At 36.3% G+C, this 20850-nt stretch overlaps 1 protein-coding gene across 1 annotated transcript in view; it reads right to left on the bottom strand.

The window, feature by feature from the left end:
* The window catches only part of bop1 (BOP1 ribosomal biogenesis factor), a 95458-nt gene that overhangs the window by 28494 nt on the left and 46114 nt on the right, over window positions 1-20850 (bottom strand). The window contains exons 4-5 of the mRNA XM_016492613.1: window positions 1615-1769; window positions 1417-1534 (exon numbers count right to left, since the gene is read on the bottom strand). Coding sequence (XP_016348099.1) covers window positions 1417-1534; window positions 1615-1769 — 273 coding nt within the window. The remainder of the gene's footprint in view (window positions 1-1416; window positions 1535-1614; window positions 1770-20850) is intronic.

Here is a 20850-nt window from a genome sequence, read left to right as displayed (position 1 = left end):
CTGATCGAGGTCTTGAGGTGTGGTAACCGTAGTATAAGCGGAATAATTGACTCCGGGCCGTTGAATTATTTGAAAAATAATGCACACCACTCCGCTTTGCATCGTGGCCGCATCACCACCTCGGGTGTGCATTATTTTTCTAATAATTCAACGGCCCGGAGTCAATTATTCCTTACTTAATTTGAATGCACAATGAAAAATCATGATTTCTGAAAATTGTAAAAAAATTTGTTATATAGATATATACACATACATATACTGTATATAATTATATACTGTATATATATATACACACACATTACATAATGTTTACTTTTTGTTTAGATAAGTTGAATTAATTACATGTATTATCAATATTATTTAATTTATTAAACTAACACTAGCACTCTATATTCTATTTCTATTCTATCTACTTGTTTTTCTTTTTATTTATTAACTTGACCCTCCAGCACTAGCTTTATTCTATTCTATTATTTATTTTTATTTATTTATTATATATATATATATATAAACTTGCTACGAGTACTGTTAGACTAACCGGAACTTTTCACAGCACTTATAATATATTGTTGCTCCTTTGTTGGTTTGATGGCTTCTATTGTCCTCATTTGTAAGTTGCTTTGGAAAAAAAAAATATTCTGAATGATTTAAATGTAAATAACCAAACAAACAAAATTGTACGCTTTATACAGTACATGCACTTGTCTAATATAACAGTAAATTGCTGTGCAATCTTTATTAATATAAAAGTCAATATAATGACTAGAAGACCTACTATTATATTATTTATTTTAATATACCAATGCATATATAAAGTGAGAAAAACCTAACAGTTTATTTGTGTTCCGTTTAATTCGGCATTGTGAAAATGAGAACATCTGGGCTAATCAACCAGACACAGCGAGTCGCAGTCAGATGACAGGTGGCTTTTTCATGCTCGCACTCTTTAAAGCCTGTCTGAGGTCGACTAACTGATCACAGACAGACCAACTGTGGACTGACTCACTTCCTGTTTGCGCCAGAAAAGACAGCGATGCGCAATTAGCGCTGATGCTTGTAAAGTCAAAGTGGCTAAACGGTGGCCATGACACCATCCAGACTCATTACCTCCTGTGGAGGTCAGACAGGGCTGCGGTGTTTTTCTTAAGATGGCTAATTGCGCTCGTGTTAATGTTTCGTTACTTCATTTGTCGGCGGTGAGCGCAGACTCGGGCTGGGCTTCGTGTGGCTTCGCAAACGAGAGGAGTAATTCGACGAGCTTCACTTTTTCCTCATCGTGCGCTGGGGTTATTATCTAGAAGCCCGTTTTAAGAGGTTTTCACAGACCAGACTGCAGATGTTGAGGTGACAAATTCTGTTACTGTCGGATCTATGTCGATTCCAACACCAACAGAGCGGAAAACCAGATCGGAATACCTCGTATTCGTTGAAGTTGACGTCACCGAACTTTCCCTGCTGCAGACGGTGCACGAGGTCCACCTGCTCATCCGACAGACGGATATCAGCCCCCGTCATCTTGTCTTGGACGGTGCGCCTAGTAATGACAGACAGAATGAGCGTTAAACAATTACAGGGGTTGAATGAGTTTAAATGGATGTTCCAGATGCTCCTCACCAGTAATCGGGATTCTCCATCTTGTCGAGAAACTCATCCAGCTCATCTTTGTTTCTGATTGGTTTAAAGATCTTCTTGCCTTCCAGATCGTATCCGATGTGGGGATAATCCTTGTACCACTCCATAGGGATGTTGCCGACGGTGTTACGGATGTCCTGTGAACGAACAGAGAAAGTGATAAAGACCAACAGGGAAACTCATCAAATTTAGATAGAGCAGATCAACACCACTGAATATTTTGCATTTCTCTAGTACCTGCAGATTAAGACTAATTAGTATTAAAGCAAGCCAAAATTTGTGTCAATCTTGGACATGCCCGTATGCAGCAATTTCTTCTGCTTCTGTCTACTCTGAATGGGAAAAGATTAAAATCTAGACTAAAAGTATTTGACAAGATCACACTGAAAGTGTTTTATTTAAAAATGTAATGTCATGTTTGCCTGATGTATTATTGTTCCCATTATTTATTCTTGATATTTAAGTGGAGTCTGTGGATTGATTGATTAATTATAATTACCTGATGTATGTCGTCTGTTATATAATCACTGAGAAAAAGAATTGTCTCACTATTTTCAAGTCTATTTTATCACCTGCTTTGATTCTAATAAAAGACTTAATGAGTTCACATTTAAAATTAGTAAAAAAAACATTAATGATTTTGGAGAGAAAACAAAGAAAAACAGAATTTTTTTTAGATTAGTGACCTAGAGATGCAGAACCACAAGCAAACATATAAAATAAAACATTAAATTAAATATTAATAATATTATAGAATATAATAAATATAGAACATTATATTGATATAATTATATAATATAATAAAGATGAATAAAAAGAAAATTGTAGTTGAAAAAAAATGCAACAAATATATTGACATATGTAAGCAAACATAAAAAATATGCATAAAATATATTTTTTAAATTGTGTAAATTGTTTAAAAAATATTAATCACACATATGAAGTTGGAAAAATGTAAAGAAATATTTATCAGTGACTTGGAATGTGCAGAATTGTAAACAAATATAATCACAATTATTATAATTTAATATAATTAATATATTAAATATTTTAGACATAAGTGTTATTTATATATATATATATATATATATATATACACACACACACATACATACACATTTTATGTGTACTCTGTATTGTCTAATATAATATTTAATATAATGTACATAAAATATTAATACATATTTAATATAAAATTATATTGATATAATACAGAAAAAATGAAATGAAAAAGTTTTAAAAAATAAATACATGATTAGTGACGTGTAAATAGTACTGAAGCATAAATATAAAGTATTACATATTATAGAAAACAATATAAAAAGCAAAAATATTAGAAAACTAAAACACTCAGTTACAGAGTAAATCATTCAAACACTCAGCAAATCAATGTGTAAAGCAGTTAAGTCACATAAAACTGATGAATCAGAAGTGAGTGAGTAAAACAAAAGTTTTGTATAACCACAAAATTATCATATTGTGATCCAGATATCAATACATCATTGTACCATCAGCTGATTGCCAGCCCTAGTAGACTAGTTCTGCTAGTCACACTGAACAGCTCTGTCATTCCCTCGACCTCCTTTACTAGCAGTCACGGTCGGGTTACAGCTGTGCGTCAGGAAGGCCTCAGTTCTGCAGGTGCAGAAAACCGTCCGCTCTTTATTCAAGCTCACTAACCCGCCCACTTTACAGTACGCCACAAGAACATCACACCGCTAGGACTGCTAATAAACCAAGCAGAGCTTTGGTCTGAAAATAGAGATTTCTTTGTCTGGGAAAGACGCGCACACACACAGTCTCGCTCGCTCGCACAAACACACACTGGTAACGGCAGACAGCTGAAAGTTCTCAGAGGTTGCGAGCACCACTTTAAAGCGAGTCCTACACCTGTGAGTGATTTCTATAAAAACACCCCTACCATATCCAATTAGGTCTGAGTGGGCAGCGCTGTCACGCTTTCACACACAGCCGACAGCAGCTGCGGAGGCCACGCCCACACGCCACTCATCTTCAAAGGCTCGCATCTGATTGGCTAATGCCGACTACCTCACAGACATCTGATTGTAATGTAATCTAAATGTCTACGAAACATATTTACAGTAATCCTGATGTCTGGCCGACTGAAGTGCTTGTGTTGTCTGGCGCGACTGGCATCCTTGCCAACTTGAAGGAATCAGTGCCAAAACGGCTAAAGAAAGACAGAAGGAAAGTAAGATTTGCTAATCTGATACTTCCTGTGTGAAGGCGTCACAGATTGTCACTGGACCTTCACACAGTTTTCAAAAAGGAAGAATTAGGGACCCTTACAGTGCTTCTAAGCATTGAGACAACTAGTATTTTAGGCATTTAAACAGTGCGAAACCAACTACTGCACAACCAAATGACTTCCAACTTTTCAACTGAAGTTAAATATTTATTATTAGTGATTTAAAATCATGAGGAATCATATGTAAGCACATAAAAATATATAATATATTAAATATAATTTAATAAAATCATATTTTACATTTTAAATTACACAATATACAGTAATATTATACGCTACTGGTCAAAAGTTTTTTTAATTTTTTAAAATTTGTATTATGTATTTGCTTTTTTTCCCTCTTATGCTTATCAAGGCTGCATATATTTGATAAAAAATGCAGTATGCAATAAAAAAACAGTAAAACAGTAATATACACATACTCGCATACATATGCAATATTATGATTAAATATATCAATATAACAGAGAAAAACAAGAAAATGGAAGGCAGCTTTTTTTGAAAGACAGATTTTGTTGCAACAAATGAATAACAAATAAAACAGTGGAATATATCTTCATATTAGAATATTCAGCAGAAAATAATGAATATTAATATAATACAAGAAAAAAATATATTTAAAAAAATGGGGGGAAAAATCATTTATGATTAGGGACCTAGAAATAGTGCAGAATCTTAAGCAAGTAATAAAATATACTAAATATTATATTAAAATATAATACAATATTTTTGAATTATATTTAATATAATATAAAATAAAAAAGATAATGTAATATAAGATAATGTACAGTAATATAATGGTATTATATTAATATAATGGAAAAAATATTCAGTGGGATAAAATGTAGGTTGGGAATTGATTTAACCGCAACATATTTAATTTAATTTTAATTTATGCATTTAGCAGACAGTTTTATCCAAAGCGACTTACAGTGCATTCAGGCTATACATTTTTTTACCAGTATGTGTGTTCCCTGGGAATCGAACCCACGACCTTTTGCACTGCTAACACAATGCTCTACCACTGAACCACAGGAACATTGTACTGAACATTGAACATATCAGGCTGGGATATGATTATTATTGATACAATTATTTACAATTATAATTCCTGTTTTACAGGAATACAATTTTTCCTGCCTCTATTGTCTTAGTTATGGTGAAAAAATATTTATAAATTATGAAAAATATTTTCTCTAAGCCTCGTTCACACAGACAGCTGTCTATCGGATCACATCACTGGTCATTTGCATTGAACTTCAAGAGCTCAGCTTTATGCAAATGAGCAACAGTTGCTGTCGCTCACAATGCCGGAAATAATGGGTGCTTTTTTGCTGCAAATCGGTGTTATGAATTATGCACAATACAATTGTTGTATTTGAACACTACAGATTGCAAGATCAGAAGAAAGGGTGCTTGTGCTTGCAAGGTCAACAGGGCTCTCTCAGTGGGACGGTCCAAGAGAACTGGACACAAAAACATTACACGCACAGCTCACCTGTTTTAAATTGAGCTGCTGAACGCTGCCTTTATTAAGTGTCAGTCAGTCCAGAATCTGCCCGTTACCGCACGCTCTTATCAACTTCCTGTTTAGATTGCGGTGGGGACGGCGAGATGGGAGATTGACTGCTGATCGTGTGTGCGTTTTTGACAGAAGCTTCGAGGAAAGATGGTCAGAAACCTCGCTGCTGGCAGCCTGCACCTCTACGCCGGATATTTCCACACCACATCATTAAACTCCCAGAGACAAGTGGAAAAAATTCCCTCTACACAAACCACCTGAGAAATCAGACTGTCAATCCAGAAATATATGCGCAGAGCTTTAGAGGACGGTCTTCGTGACATTTATCAGCTTTGAAAAAAGCTCTGGCTGAATCTCAATTCACATACTTCACCTACGCACTGAAAGTACATACTTCACTGCTGATGGGAAGTACATACTTTAGAGTATGCAGTGCAATTGTAGGCCACTATTGGGATTTAATTCTACTTCATAAAACTGCGTCTTCATATTACCAACCCCATATACATACCTATCAGCTTCTTCATGCAATGTTACCATCTAATCATTAGCATCTAACCAAATTCATTACCTAAAACTCCATTTATACATCACTTTTAACATTCATACACTAAAGCAAACTGCTTCAGCCTTGGTTTTTTGGCCATTTATTGCATCTCTTATTTACACAAGTAGGTGTGGCCATTAATTTCAAAAAGCATGCATGAATATATAGTTTAAAGAATCAATTTCTAATAGTACACTACTTAAAATGATTATTTAAATAATTATTTATCATTATAAAATCTTTAAATAAATAAATCAACAAACAAACATGTGAAAAACTTGTTGCATCTTTCCCAAAAAGACTCATGGCTGTATTAGATCAAAAGGGTGCTTCTACTAAATACTGAGCAAAGGGTCTGAATACTTAGGACCATGTGATATTTCAGTTTTTCTTTTTTAATAAATCTGCAAAAATGTCAACAATTCTGTGTTTTCCTGTCAATATGGGGTGCTGTGTGTACATTAATGAGGAAAAAAAATTAACTTAAATGATTTTAGCAAATGGCTGCAATATAACAAAGAGTGAAAAATTTAAGGGGGTCTGAATACTTTCCGTACCCACTGTATACTTGCTGATTATATGTAGTATATATAAATGACTCCAATATACATACATGGCCTTCAAAAAAGAGGGTCTTAACATGTTTTTTAAAATTTTTTAAATAATAATAAAAAAGGAAGTGCAGATTGTAATGACTTAATGTTTTGCGCTTTACGACATCTCTGCTAGGATGCCTTACCCATGAAACAGATTCTTTACATGACAACATCAAACAGAGTGGGCCCACGTCTCACAAAGGTGCCCCATGCTTTCACACGTTTCACAGGCCACAGAGTGAACATGACCTCCCAGATTTTCATGAGGGACACTTGTAACGGGGCCTGAGAGACCCTGGAGAGCTGGAGAATTAGGCCACACTGAGAGAGCCATGGACCTCGCTGAGAAGCAGAGCTCATTAAAAATGCGGAAATGCACCAATGTTTTGTGAACTAATGATGCAAACCTGAACACTGAAGTTTGCCTTAATGAAACAGCTCTACTACTCCAAGCCCAATGCTGGCGACAGATCATGGGGGTTGATTCCCAAGAAAAACACACACTGATTGCTTTGGTACTTTTGGTGATTAAACCTGATTTGACATTTCTCTATTATACTAATGTATAAAATACAAACTAGAAGCATGTACAAACTGTTTAGCATGCTCCTTTCCTTCGCAACCACACATTAACACAGTTGTTCATGCAAAAATGGAAATGACTGAGACTTTAGGGCTGGGATAAAAGCAAAAACTGTGAATAAAATCTTTTAAAGGGGTCATATGATGCTTTTTTAAAGATCATTATGTGCTTTTGCTTTCGCCTAGAAACACACAGCGTCTCTCTGACATGGCTGCTTCAACACTAACTGCGGTTACTGAAACCACGCCTTCTTTCTTTGCGTGCACATTTGGGCGCATTATGCAAATATTCCCACATAGTGACCTAGATATGTGGGGGCGTGTTAGAACGAGCCGTTTTAGGGGGGCGTGGCAGAGTCTTAACTTTGATAAAGAATATCTCTTTGGTTTTGCGACTTTAGTCTTTGCAACTTCAGGGATCTTATCTATTCACGAACAGCTTGTAACACTCCAAAGAGAAAGGAAAACTTGAAATCGCATCATATGACCCCTTTAAAATAATTTTTTTAACTATCATATGACTCCAGAAAACAAGTATTATTTTAGTATCACTGTTAAAATGTAAAAAATATTATGAACATTTTTAGTTTGTATTTTCTTTTTAATTTGAGTTTTTAAATTTTTTACTTTAAATTTTTTTTTAAATATAAATACACAAATTATAAATACACACTTTTTTGTTTTACAATTTTTATTAATGTTTTTAAACAATGTCTACATATATTTTATAAATTTCTTTTTCAGTTTTTATTATTTTAGTACATGAAGGATTATAGTTTATAATCTACAGTTTAAAAAAACTAAATATTAATGTCTTATTAAAAAAAAAAGATTATAAATAAAACCGATATGAATAAAATACACGATACAGTTCATTAATATAAAATATACAATTGACTAATAAAATAATCTACACAAATATAAATTCACCAATAAAAATACTGTATAATTACTAATTACGGATGGATTCAGTTTTGGATATAAATAAAAATAAAATACTGTATAAATATTAATTAGGGATGGATTCAGTTTTGGATATAAATATAAATACTGTATAAATATTATTTATGGATGGATTCAGTTTTGGTTTTAGTTTACTATAATAATCCAGCAGAAGACTTGAAATATTGCAGATAAGTCATTTGGGCTACTTTTATGGTGCTTTTCTTGCTCTGTTTAAAGCAACAGCACATTTCCATGAGCTATTCCTTTAAGAAGGCAGAGAAGCAGTAAGTTTGGTGTCAGTCAGCATGCAGACGCAGGTTTCTGAGAGCTCTAGCAGTGAATGATTGAATGTATCTGATAATTAAACGGACGACTCAGGCAGGCGGTCCTGCTTTGGAAAGGACGCGGCTCTCTGCTGGGCTGCTCGGGTTCACAGGCCAAAGTGGCACACACAAGATGCGCGGTGGCAGATGCATGACAGGTTAATCCATCAAAACAGGTCAGGAGTCCTCAAAAACCCCAATAATAACAGAGTAAAAGAGGCAGTTCTCGCCGTGATATCCATAAGAGCTGTGGGTAAAAATAAAGTTGGTGGTGCTGTCAGAAGAGCTGAAGGAAAATCCGCAGGTCTGTCTTTCAAGAGAACGCCTCACATTTTCCGCTCCTCGACACCATTGACCTTTGCCTCACGGTGGCGGAATTCCTTGGCTGCGGGAACATCCTTGGAATTGCAGCATGGAATTTGCGAAAGTTGTGACTTCATCTTTCGTAATGAGGTCGAGATCGAAATAATATGGCAAAACAAACACTGTTCAAAATGATTCAGCAAGTACTGTTTGTTTGAATAAAGGAGAATGTGTATTTAAACTAGTCTGGAGTTTACCTCATGCACGGGTAAACCAGAGCAGATACGCCGTGTTTGAAGTGATGGTATATTTTCCAAGACTTCGCAAAACAGATCCGTGTGGTCGTATATGGTGTGATAGTGCATAAAAATGCAGTGGAACGAATGGAAATGAGCAGGAGATTATGGAGAGGATTTGTCTGAGGCTGAAGAGTTCCTGAAACATCTGTTGATACGAATAGTGAAGGGACAAGTTATGGTGGGGAAAAACGACATGAGGATTAGGAAGTGGCACAAAAGGGAAAATCAGGCTTATAGTAGGGCTGGACTATTAATCTAAAAGTAATCGAAACTCAAATTCAGAATCTCTAACCGACGTAACTTTCCCATGTCAATTATTTCGTGTTTTTTTTTCCTGTTAATACTTTCCACTTAAAAACATACCACATGTGTATTCAGCGCTAGAAGCACGTGTATGACCATTGCGCTCGCGTCTCTTGCAGCGTCTCGAACGTGAGCATCGCGTCTAGATGCCATGTTAAAGGGATAGTTCACCCAAAAATTAAAATTTGATGTATAACTGCTTACCCCCAGGGCATCCAAGATGTAGGTGACTTTGTTTCTTCAGTAGAACACAAACGAAGATTTTTAACTCAAACCATCTGTCAGTCATATAATGTCAGTGGATGGGAATCACGGCTTTGTATGTTTTTTTGAGTCAAAAAAACATACACAAACAAAACCAAATTAAAACCTGCAGCTCGTGACGATACATTGATGTGTAAAGACACGAAACGATCGGTCTGTGCAAGAAACTGAACAGTATTTATATCGTTTTTTACCGTGTCCCAAACGACTCAAGATAATAAACCACAAAGTAAACAAAACGATGCACTCCACTGTGCTGAGCGAGAGCGCTCAGCAGCGCGATTTACTGCAATGTCAGAACTGTCCTGAGCGCGTTCGCGTCTCCTTCTTCAGCAGGCGCGTAACGCGTCGTCATCTTCTTGCTTGACGGTGGATCGCAGACTTATAAATGCATTACCGCCACCTATCTCTCAAATGGACCATTGACACTCCTAATTGAGATTGTAGATAGAGTGTAGACAGAGTAGATAGACTTCATAAGCGCATTTGGGTGGGCCTAAGACTGCAGCAGCGCTCACATGAAGCACTCACGACTTCATAAGTAGGAAACAGGAAGTTTCCGATAGCACGTGAAGACAGCAGAGAAGCGCTCTCGCTCAGCACAGTGGAGTGCATCGTTTTGTTAACTTTGTGATTTATTATCTTGAGTTGTTTGGGACGCGGTAACACACGACCCTCTCACAATATATTGCTTTACAGATAGTGATACACCCGCGATAGTGCAGGTCTCTACTCGGAAGGTGCCTGTTATAATGTTATGATCGAGGCTCTGGACTCGAATATTTTAAAACATTAATGCCCTGGCAGTGGCAAATGCATTTTTGTTCATATAGCAGTACTTTTAAATGAAAAAAGTGCACAATACACTACTTTTGAATTCATTATTGAATTTTGTTAATGCGATTAATCGCAGAAAATCATGCGATTAATTGTGATTAAAAATTTTAATCATTGCCCTGCACTAATATATATATATATACACACACACACATTTCTATTTATTTCGTTTATTTATTTTTTGAATGAATAGACCTATATATACTGCAAAAATGTCAACGATTCTGTGTTTTTCTGTCAATATGGGGTGCTGTGTGTACATTAATGAGGAAAAAAAATGAACTTAAATGATTTTAGCAAATGGCTGCAATATAACAAAGAGTGAAAAATTTAAGGGGGTCTGAATACTTTCCGTACCCACTGTATATATATAAATGAGAATTTTTTTTATGTGTATATGAATATACATGCGTTTAATATTTGTAAAAAATGTATTTAATTTAAAATAACTAATTTAAATTGAATAGAAATATAAATATATGTACATATACAGACACAAAAATCACACAAATAAACACTTTTCTTTCTAAATACGAATGTCTTTTCAATTTTACTGCTACATTCCCACCAGGTTCCCAAAACACCCCGTTGGTCTGTCTGACAGGGCATTACATCATGAGGGAACCCACCACTACTTGCACTGAAATGAACAAAATTACTCACAGTCACTTTCTTAAAAGCTGACAACAACCTGAAGCCGTCTAGACAGAAGGAAAGAGGAGACAGCCTCATTGCTACCAAATGCATCAAAGCATTCAAATGCCCATTTCCAGCGGCCGGCTCCAAGCCACAGAGAACTGCCTCCTGACACAAAACAGAAAACGTCGATCTCTAACAGGGGCAAAACACACGGGAATAATGACACAGGACACGACGTCTTTCCACAGAATGGAAATTATATGCTTGCTGAGAATGCGACGTCACCGATCGGCCGCGCTGCCAAAGTGAGTCAGGCCTACAGGCCGATTGGTGTTTGAAGTCGAGCAGAATGGGCTCATGGGAGAAAGTTGCATCCTCCCAGTGTCAGTAAGAGTGATTCAGGTCAGGCTTGCGTGTGTGAGTCAGGATGAGCCATAATCCATCGTGGCAGAAGACCGAGCCGCTTAATGAAGGTGCAGAATCGTTGCATTACTGCAGCTTCAGCAACTTTTTCATTTTTCTTCTCCTCTACTCTTCTTTCCGCATTTCTCGTTTGGCTCCGGCGCTCAAAGCCAGAGCGCAAAGCATCCCACCAGCATGCTGTCACTCGGGAGCACTGAATGGAAGTTGTTTTTGGAGTGGGAACCGCATGCCTGGTAGTGAAGCATTCCCACTCGGCTGCCTGAACGAATCCTGGAAGCGCGGGGGAAAATATATATATGTATTCTCGAAAAGAGTTAAAAAGAAGAGTCTGCTTTCAATCGGAGGACTGTGTCACACTATTTGCCCTTAAACATCTGCGACTCATCTTTCAAGCAACTATTTGGGGCCAGTCTGGCTGGCAGAAAACTGCAAGTTATCACCCTCTTTTTTTTGTCCTGTACCAGGTCATATTCACCAGCAATGAGCTTGATAATTTGTTTTTAAGATGCATTAAACTTAACTTGGCTGTATGTAACGATGCTAACCACGACCTACAAACATCAGTGATGATGAAATAATAATAAACAATTGAATGACTTGAATTAAAGAATAATAGAATAAATAAAACAAAGTTAGTTAACCATTAAAATATAAGTAAATAAATAATGTCAGTGACATCAGTGATTTCTCCAGACAAAATAAATAAAAGTAACTGAATGAATAAAAGAATGAGTAAATAAACAAACAGAAAAATAAATCAATAACTTGAATAGAAGAATAAATAATAGAAAAAACAACTTATAAAAAAGAATAAGATAATTATGATTAAATTAATAATGATTAAAAATAAATACTGAATAAAATAATAGGTAAATAAATAAAATGAATAAAATAAATCAATAAATGTAAAAAACAGTAAACGTAAATCAATGAATAAAAGAATAAAAACTATAAAATACTTAAGTAAATAAATATACTGGATAAATAAAAGAATGCACAAATAAATAATTTATTAACAAATGATAATGAATAAAAGTAAATTAAATAAATACATGAATGGATAAAATAAAGTAAAATTAATCATTCAAATTATCAAATAAAAAAGAAATTTAAATTAACTTGAATAAAATAATACATAAAAATTAATTAAATAAATAAGCCAAAACCTTAAAGAATAATACAATACACATTATAATAATACAATATTCAATACACAAGAATAAAACTAATGAAAATAAGTAAAATACAAATTATAAAAATAACTTTAAAAAATTAATAAAAATAAATATATAATGAACAAAAGAGCAGGCAAATAAAATAAATGCATAAATGGATAAAATAATAAAATTCAGGGATTAATAAAAGAATAATAAAATAGAATAAAAAAACAATCAATAAACTCAATGAATAAAAGAATGTAAATGACTGAATAAATGAATGAACAAATTAATAAACAAATTGAATAAAATGAATGGATTAATTTATAAATAAAAAAGGAATAAAATGAATAAAACAATACATTAAAGGGGTGGTTGATTGTGATTTCACTTTTTTAACGTTAGTGTGTAATGTTGCTGTTTGATCATAAACAATATCTGCAAAGTTGCGGTGCTGAAAGTTCAATGCAAATGGAGATATCGTCTTTTAAATTTCTGGCAGTTTAATGCCTACAAAAACGGCTGGTAGGGACTACAACGAGTTACTTCCCGGGTTTGTGACATCACAAACCCTGATAAACCCCACCCCCGGGAACATGCAACAAAGGGGGCTGCTTTAGAGAAGAGAAAGAAAACTAGGGGTGCACGTAAAAATCTATCCATATATGAATCGCGATTCTGTCTTCTAATGATTCTAATGGATTCACAAGTTTCAAAATCAATGTTCTAAAGCAGCGGTTCTTAATACTGTTCCTCGCATCCCCCTGCTCTGCATCTCTCTCTCTCTCTCTCTCTCATTCAGATCATCAGCTCAGTTTAAACAATGAAGTGTTCCATTTATACACTTATTTTCACATAGCTATGAGAAGCGTTATAGATGGACGCTGTAGCCGTACTGTATTAAAACTTTAATCAGGATAAAACCGTATATTGAAAGCTAACAGAAGCAGTAGCATTTACAAATAACAGCATATCTAAAAGTATGAGACAACAACAAACAAAAATAATACCATTAAGAGCCATGCTTGCACAGGTTCTGCACAATCCTCTTCACTAATATCCTCTGTGTCTCAATCAGGGTCAAACAGCACACTTGGCCGCCCACGAGCAGACAGATCAAGACGAGTCCATCTGCTTTATTTTGCAAACCACTTCACTTTCATTCAACTTATCTACGGAGACTCCCAGGCGGGTCGACACGGCGAGTGTCTAATCGTGATGCCGACATCCAAAGATGTTCCTGTCGACAGATCCCAAACAAACAGCACATTTACAGCGCAGCGATGATTTCGAAATGACTGATACGGTGGCAGCCAAGTTTCCCCACGACAGTTAGTGAAAGCAAACAGCCACCTAAAAGGGACGGTTATTAAAAGCAGAGATATTAGACCCAGGCTCTGATAATGCCTTAAACAGCTGAAGGAAGGGTTACGGATGTGGCGCATCGACTGCAGGGCTTGCGGTCGGAGTCCCTGGTCCCTGTACAAGCAGAGAGGGTCTATTAGGAAAGTGTGTTTGATATTTCAGACGTTTATGGATGTGTCTGGTTGACCAGGCCGATCTCGGCATATGGGAGCATGGCTGGGCGATACAGCACCTGTACGTCTGTCAGATGGACGGCAGTGAAAGTCCTGAGGGACGACGAGCCCCTTGTTTTTACTAAGAGACTGACTGACCACCAACGCTGACAGACGCAGTCCCAAAAAGTTGGGAAAAAACCTTAAGAGAAGCAGCAACGGATGACAGTATGGCTTTCGTGTGGGTCTGGAAAGTTACCGGATTTAGATGGGTAAAGCAAAGCATCAAAAATAAACCAAAATGACGTACTACAGGTGCCATTTAAAAAAAAATTATGAGATTAAAAGCTCAATATTGCCTGAAAGTAGAAATATTTGAGAGAGAAAGAAGAAAAAACTATCCCAATATCACTAGAAAAGTCATGATTATCTGGATCCGTTCTGAATTATTACTAGTTTATATGTATATGAATTAGCAATATAGTATATATGCAGTGGTGATTTAGTAAACTGAATTTATTTAGGAGAATGAACTAGACAGAAATTCGGTTTATGTTCTCATAATATTAACAGTAGAGTTTGGAAAGATTTCGTAAAAACGAAAGTTTGGAAAGTTACTGGATTTAGATGTGTAAAGCCAAGAATCCTGATTGCAAAAATGTTTACATTTCAATTTCAAAAGCTTTATTGTCTATCCCCAGTGGGGTAGAAAATTGTCTTCAGACAAAAGGCTCAACACACAAACAGCACAAATAGTCCTCACAACAACAAACTACATTACATCACAAAATCACAACTAAAACAATACATAAAAAAAAAATAATTTTAAGATCCTATTTAAAATACCAATGGCAGGTGGAATAAACGTCTTCTTATACTTGGCCCTTTTTACCAAAGGCACTTTATACCGTCTGCTGGATGGAAGTAGCTGAAAAGAACTATACAGAGGATGAGAAGAGTCTCCCACAATAACAGAGGCTTCCCTTTTTAGTGCCACAGTGAAAAGATCAGTGAGAGGTGTAACAGCATTTTAGTGCAACGTAAAAATTGCAGAAGAAATTCTATGATTATACAGATCAGTGCTCTTTAGCGTTATTAATAGTATCTGGAAACTGTAGATGTAGAAATTTATATTTATTTAGGAGAAAGAACAAAACAGAAAAAAAAAACTACATTTTTGTTCAAATAATATTAATTTAATGTTAATTTTATAATTCTACAACTTCATTTTCATAATTCTGATTTGTTCTCAAAATATTATAATGAAATATTTAAAAAGTAGAATAAAGAGTAAAGTCATGTGCGAGTAAAGGACACAACAGATAGCTGCTTTATAGCAGAAACTGAAGTTGTAATTCTAATTGAAAATAATAGTGACACTGTTTTTCATGTTTAAAACTGCAAAGCTGCCTGCTTAAAAGCAATCTATTGTATAAGGTGCTATATAAATAACTGGTGTGACGTAACCTGAGGGCGAATCGCAAAGCTGGTGCAAACATATCCACATCGCTATGATCAGATGCTTTCTTGGCTGCTGTTTTCTCACCGCTGACATTTCTGTTCTGTGTTTATTTTGTTATTGATAGGAAAACGCGCAGCACATTTTTACATAATCATCAAAATGGGTGGCATCAGGATGCTTGTTAAAGCCCAAAGTATATGCTAGTGTATCCGGAGAGTCGAACAGGTAGCCTTTCAACGCAGGCGCTCTTTAAAGCTTCATCCATATCCAGTGTCTGCTCTATTTTTCCCCATAAGTTATGACCGATTACAAATATTTTTGAACTCTTTTAAACCAAAGCTGGGCTATCCCATACCCTCTTGCTCACAAGTGTTGTCTGTTTAATTTCGTTTTCTACTGTGAAACAGCCTGGGAGAGTGTTGCCACCTTGTTGAACAACTGATTACTGTAAAACTATTTTAATGCGCATGTGCGACCTGCACGTACAAAGTACACACGGTTACAAAAATTGTGTGGTGCGCATACAGTACGCGTGTACTATTCTGATTACAAAATTCGCGTCACGCGCACTGTAGGCTGTCCCTCTTGTATGCTTAAAAAGAGAAGTATACTTTGGGCTTAACAGTGAACCGCTGCTCAGGTGTTACAAACTTCTTTTTACCCCTAATTGAAGAACAAAAAGAACTTCGCCATGAGTATATTGATGCATTTAGAGATATTAAAGTGACAGTTCACTCAAAAAATTTAAATTCGGTTATCATTTACTTGTTCCTATCCTGTATGAGTTTTTTTTTCTTCTGTTGAACACAAAAGAAGATATTTTTAAGAATGTTAGTAAACAAACAGTTGATGGTAGCCATTGACTTCTATAGTATAATTTTCAATGCTGTGGAAGTCAATGCCTACCATTAACTGTTTGGTTACCAACTGTGCCTGGTTGAATTATCTTAAAGGTTAAAGATTTTGGTAAGCGTGTGGGAGATCAAGATTTGAATCTTGGCCAAACAATACTCAGGGACAGCAAATACATAAACGTTGCAAAAAGCATTTTATGGCTGCTGTGTACAGATCTGACTCTCTTTGCAAACCAGCAGGGCCTTGGTGGTGAAACACCTGAACATTTCTGCTGTTTGCTTTGAGAAGCGATGACTGACCCTCTCAAAACTGGTGCATTTATAACATCAATTAATCTGTAAAGTTCTCCAGGGGCAATTTATGAAATCTATCTTGAAATTGAAAAACGTGGCCATTTCAAATTCAATAACGTGTTTAGGTGCATTAAGTAACTTGATTTATGATTGCATGCTGGCACAGAATATTTTCCAGCAGCAGTGCTGATTTGACGGAGAGCGTTTAACGCGAGGAGACGCCGGTTCTCGATGGGCACCGGGCAGGAGAACTGCTTAAGACGGGATTTATGGAAGCGGTTCCACGGCTTACCCACTCGGCACGGGCCACTGAGCGACAAGCCATTTGCAGACGGAGCAGCCTGTGTCTCCTCCCCACAAATGCAGGTTTGCATTTCCCTCTAATGGGATCATTTACAATCCCAGTAAACGCAAACGCCGCAGTGGAACGCTGCCACATCCACACTTTCCATGAGGTCCATCCAAACAGGGCCATGCATCTGCAGCAGGAATGCGTGCAGACGTGTTAGCGCACCGCTTCCCCGTGCGCGCTAATGTGGGTGAGTGGCAGCTGCGTGCAGGCCATTAGGATGCCGCTAACATCCACCGCTAACAGCTCGCTGGAAAAATCAAAATTGGAAAATGATCATGGAATAATACCCAAATCCCAAGCATCCCGCGTAAGGAATATGAGAAACTGAGCGGGACCCAAAGAGCTCTCCAAAACGCAGCACTTTTCACATTTGCTGCTCACTTCATTTCGAGTTGTAAAAAAAACATTAAATCGTCAATAAAAGCAAACACTCGAGAAAATAATGACAGAAAAAGATGTGGAACGAGTGATGAAGTACAAACAGTTATTCAAAATTTAAAAAATTAACTAAAAAATATGCATAATTAATTATTGCATTGTACTGGTTTAGACTTAAGGGGCCTTTGAGATATATATGCAGAAATGTAAAGATTAAGGTACAATCCCTAAAGAATTAACATGACAAACTTTTCTTCTGGTTTCTAGTCCTACAGTAACCTCATAACCCAAACCCCCCAAAATTAATATTGAACAACAAAATTGTTCAATGGCAGGCAAAAAAGTAGCTTAGTCCAGAACAAATGTTAAAATAAGAGCTTTGAGAGTCGGTGGACGTGTGTAAAATGCACGTGTGGATGGACTGCTCTTAATTAGGTCTTCCGGCCTTCATAATACAATGGAAGAAACCAACTCAGAGTCTCTGTAGTTCTGGCCTGTTTATATGCTTTACGCACTGTAAATGTACCCGAGAGAAAACACGTCATAAAAAAAGAACAGGAGCGCTTTAACAATGGAAAAGTCACAATAAGAGCAATGAGAACAAAGGCCTCAGCCAGTCTAATTGCTTTTATTTGTTCCCTTCATATGACTCCGCCTTCTCTTTTGAATAAATTAACTGAAGTCATCGCCGCCGTGATCTCAGCAGGTCCCGCATGCATGTGTGCGAGCCGAATCACGTCTGGCTTAGATTAAGCGGTCTCTGCCGGTCTGAAAGCGATACAGGGGCTCTTTTGGACCAGTCCAGACAAATTCCCCCAAAAGCTTACGGATCCGAGTAGCCGATCACAGTACGGCGCACCCCGGGTGTTTAACCAAACACCGAAAACCCTGCGGCCTGAGAGGATCGGAGCCCAGAAAGCGTTTTTCTGCTGGATTAGATGTCGCAGAGCACTGGAGGAGGTCAGTGGGAGCTAATGGCAGTCAGATGGGATGCCGTTTCTCCGCTTTAAGCGGGCCGACGGCGAGATAACGAGCGTTGTCATTCGTTACCCCAGTGGTTGATCTTTATGAGGTAGCGAGACATTCCATCTCTGCTGTGGTCTCGCTCGACCCTAATGAATGTCATCACGTTATGACCTGGTTCCTGTAATGACTCGTCCCGGGATATACGGACTGCCGCGGTGAGCTCTTGCTTTAATGACTGAAAGGTCACAGCTGGGGTATGGAAAGAAATATTACTGTGTCATTGCGGTCATGACTGTGACACTAAAAGACATAAATGCTTCGTTGAATGTACAGTGCTTCATACAGTGACAAATGCACTTTAATTTTTACTAAATATAAGCCTAAAAAGCTTGCCAACAGGTGCAGAACACAAAAGTGTCTTTTAAAAGACTGTCAAGAAAAACAAATCCCTAAATCTACCAATATGACAAAAGAACATCTCATTATGTTAGTACACAATTTTATGAACTTTTAAGTTAAGAAAAAAAATAAAGAAGAGTAATGAAATATCCCTTTAAGGGCAAGGTATTGCAAAACAACCTCATGATATGATACAATACAAGTCATGATGATTCAATTTTTCGCAATGCATTAGGGAAAAAAATATGAAACAACATGAGTTGTATTCTCTCTCATGTGGTTTGGCCTTGTTTTCTCTTAAATAATATGAAAAGTTAAATATTAATGCACAAATCAAAAAGTCAATGTATACAACTGTTCAAAAGTTTGGGGTCAGTGTGATTAAAAATAAATAAATTAACACTTTTAATTAGCAAAGATGAATTTAATTGAATGAATTTAATTAATCAAAAGTGACAGTAAAGACATTTATAATGCTACTTTTCTATTAAAGGGGTCATATGATGTTGCTGAAAAGAACATTATTTTGTGTATTTGGTGTAATGAAATGTGTTTATGCGGTTTTCATCCACGGTGAAAGCCGATCCGGCGATCCACAGCGCGAAGTTGATGTATTTCCTCAGCGACCAGCACGGATCAGCTCTAGGCATGACGAAGCAGATATCATCCTCTTTTGGAAGGCCAAACAAAGTAGTTTCGCTTTCACAACGAAACACACGGCAACAATACTACAGCGAGAATTAAAGTTACGCCTTCTTTTTTTGCGTGAACATTTGGGCGGTGTTATGCAAATCTTCCCACATCGTGACGTAGACATGTGGGGGCGTGTTAGAACGAGCCATTTTAGGTAGGCGTGGTTGACTCTTAACTTTTATAAAGAATATCTCTGGATTTGAGACTAGTCTTTGCAACTTTACAGATCTTCTTTATGCATCAAGAGCTTGTAACACTCCAAAGAGAAAGGAAAAATTGAAATCGCATCATATGACCCCTTTAATCAAATGATCTTGAAAAATGGGTTTCAAAAATTAAGCAGCTCAACTGTTTTCAACACTGATATTAATAAGAAATGTTTCTTGAGCAGAAAATCAGCATATTAGAATGATTTCTGAAGGACCATGTGACTCTGAAGACTGGAGTAATGATGTTGAAAATTCAGTTTTGCATCATAGCAATATAGTACATTTTTAAATATGCTCGAATAGAAAACAGTTATTTTAAGTCGTAAATAATATTACACATTATTACTGATTTTACTCTGTTTCTAAACAAATAAATGCAGTCTTGGTGAGTATAAGGGACATCTTTTAAAAACATTTTTAAACAATCTTGTTGACTCCAATACTGTAGAGAGAACAATACTGTAAGGATCAAAAAAATAAATGTAAAATTCTGAAATAAAACTTAAAGCAATATTTGACTATATCGGTAATGCTTTACAATATAAGAACCTAAAAAAAAACAGCACTGGGATTTTAGTGAATCTTTTCATTTAGATGGTTGATTTTAAATGATACCCACTGATTCAACTCACCATTCATATATGTTCAGAAGAGCCACCATCACTACATTTTCATATAATTTTTGAATCATATAGTTTTGGAATCATATTGTGTTATGATTCCAATATTTCACTCACCTCACAGTTTGACTCCTAAACCAATTTCTTAGTCAAGTTATTTACAAATACCAAGCAAATCAGTTCAAACCAAATGATCTGATTCAAAAGAATGATTTATTCGCATGAGAAGCAAGCACACAACAATATCGGAGACTTCAAAACAGTGACGCTTTCATAGCGAAGCGTTTGCTCGCCTCTTTATGAAGACACATCTTTGCAGAAGTGCAACTGATACTTTTTAGTCTGGGGAGTGAATATGTCTGACTAGTGACTGGTAAAGCCATTCAACTTCAAATTTGGTTTAAAGAAGGAAAAAAACACATCTTTAAGGTTTTATTCCAATTGCCCTAAAAACAGAAAAGAGGAGGA

Source organism: Sinocyclocheilus anshuiensis, unplaced genomic scaffold, assembly GCF_001515605.1.
Source record: "Sinocyclocheilus anshuiensis isolate Anshui unplaced genomic scaffold, SAMN03320099.WGS_v1.1 scaffold566, whole genome shotgun sequence".
Taxonomy (NCBI): domain Eukaryota; kingdom Metazoa; phylum Chordata; class Actinopteri; order Cypriniformes; family Cyprinidae; genus Sinocyclocheilus; species Sinocyclocheilus anshuiensis.
Note: the sequence above shows the minus strand (reverse complement) of the source record. Positions and strands in the feature narration are given on the sequence as shown.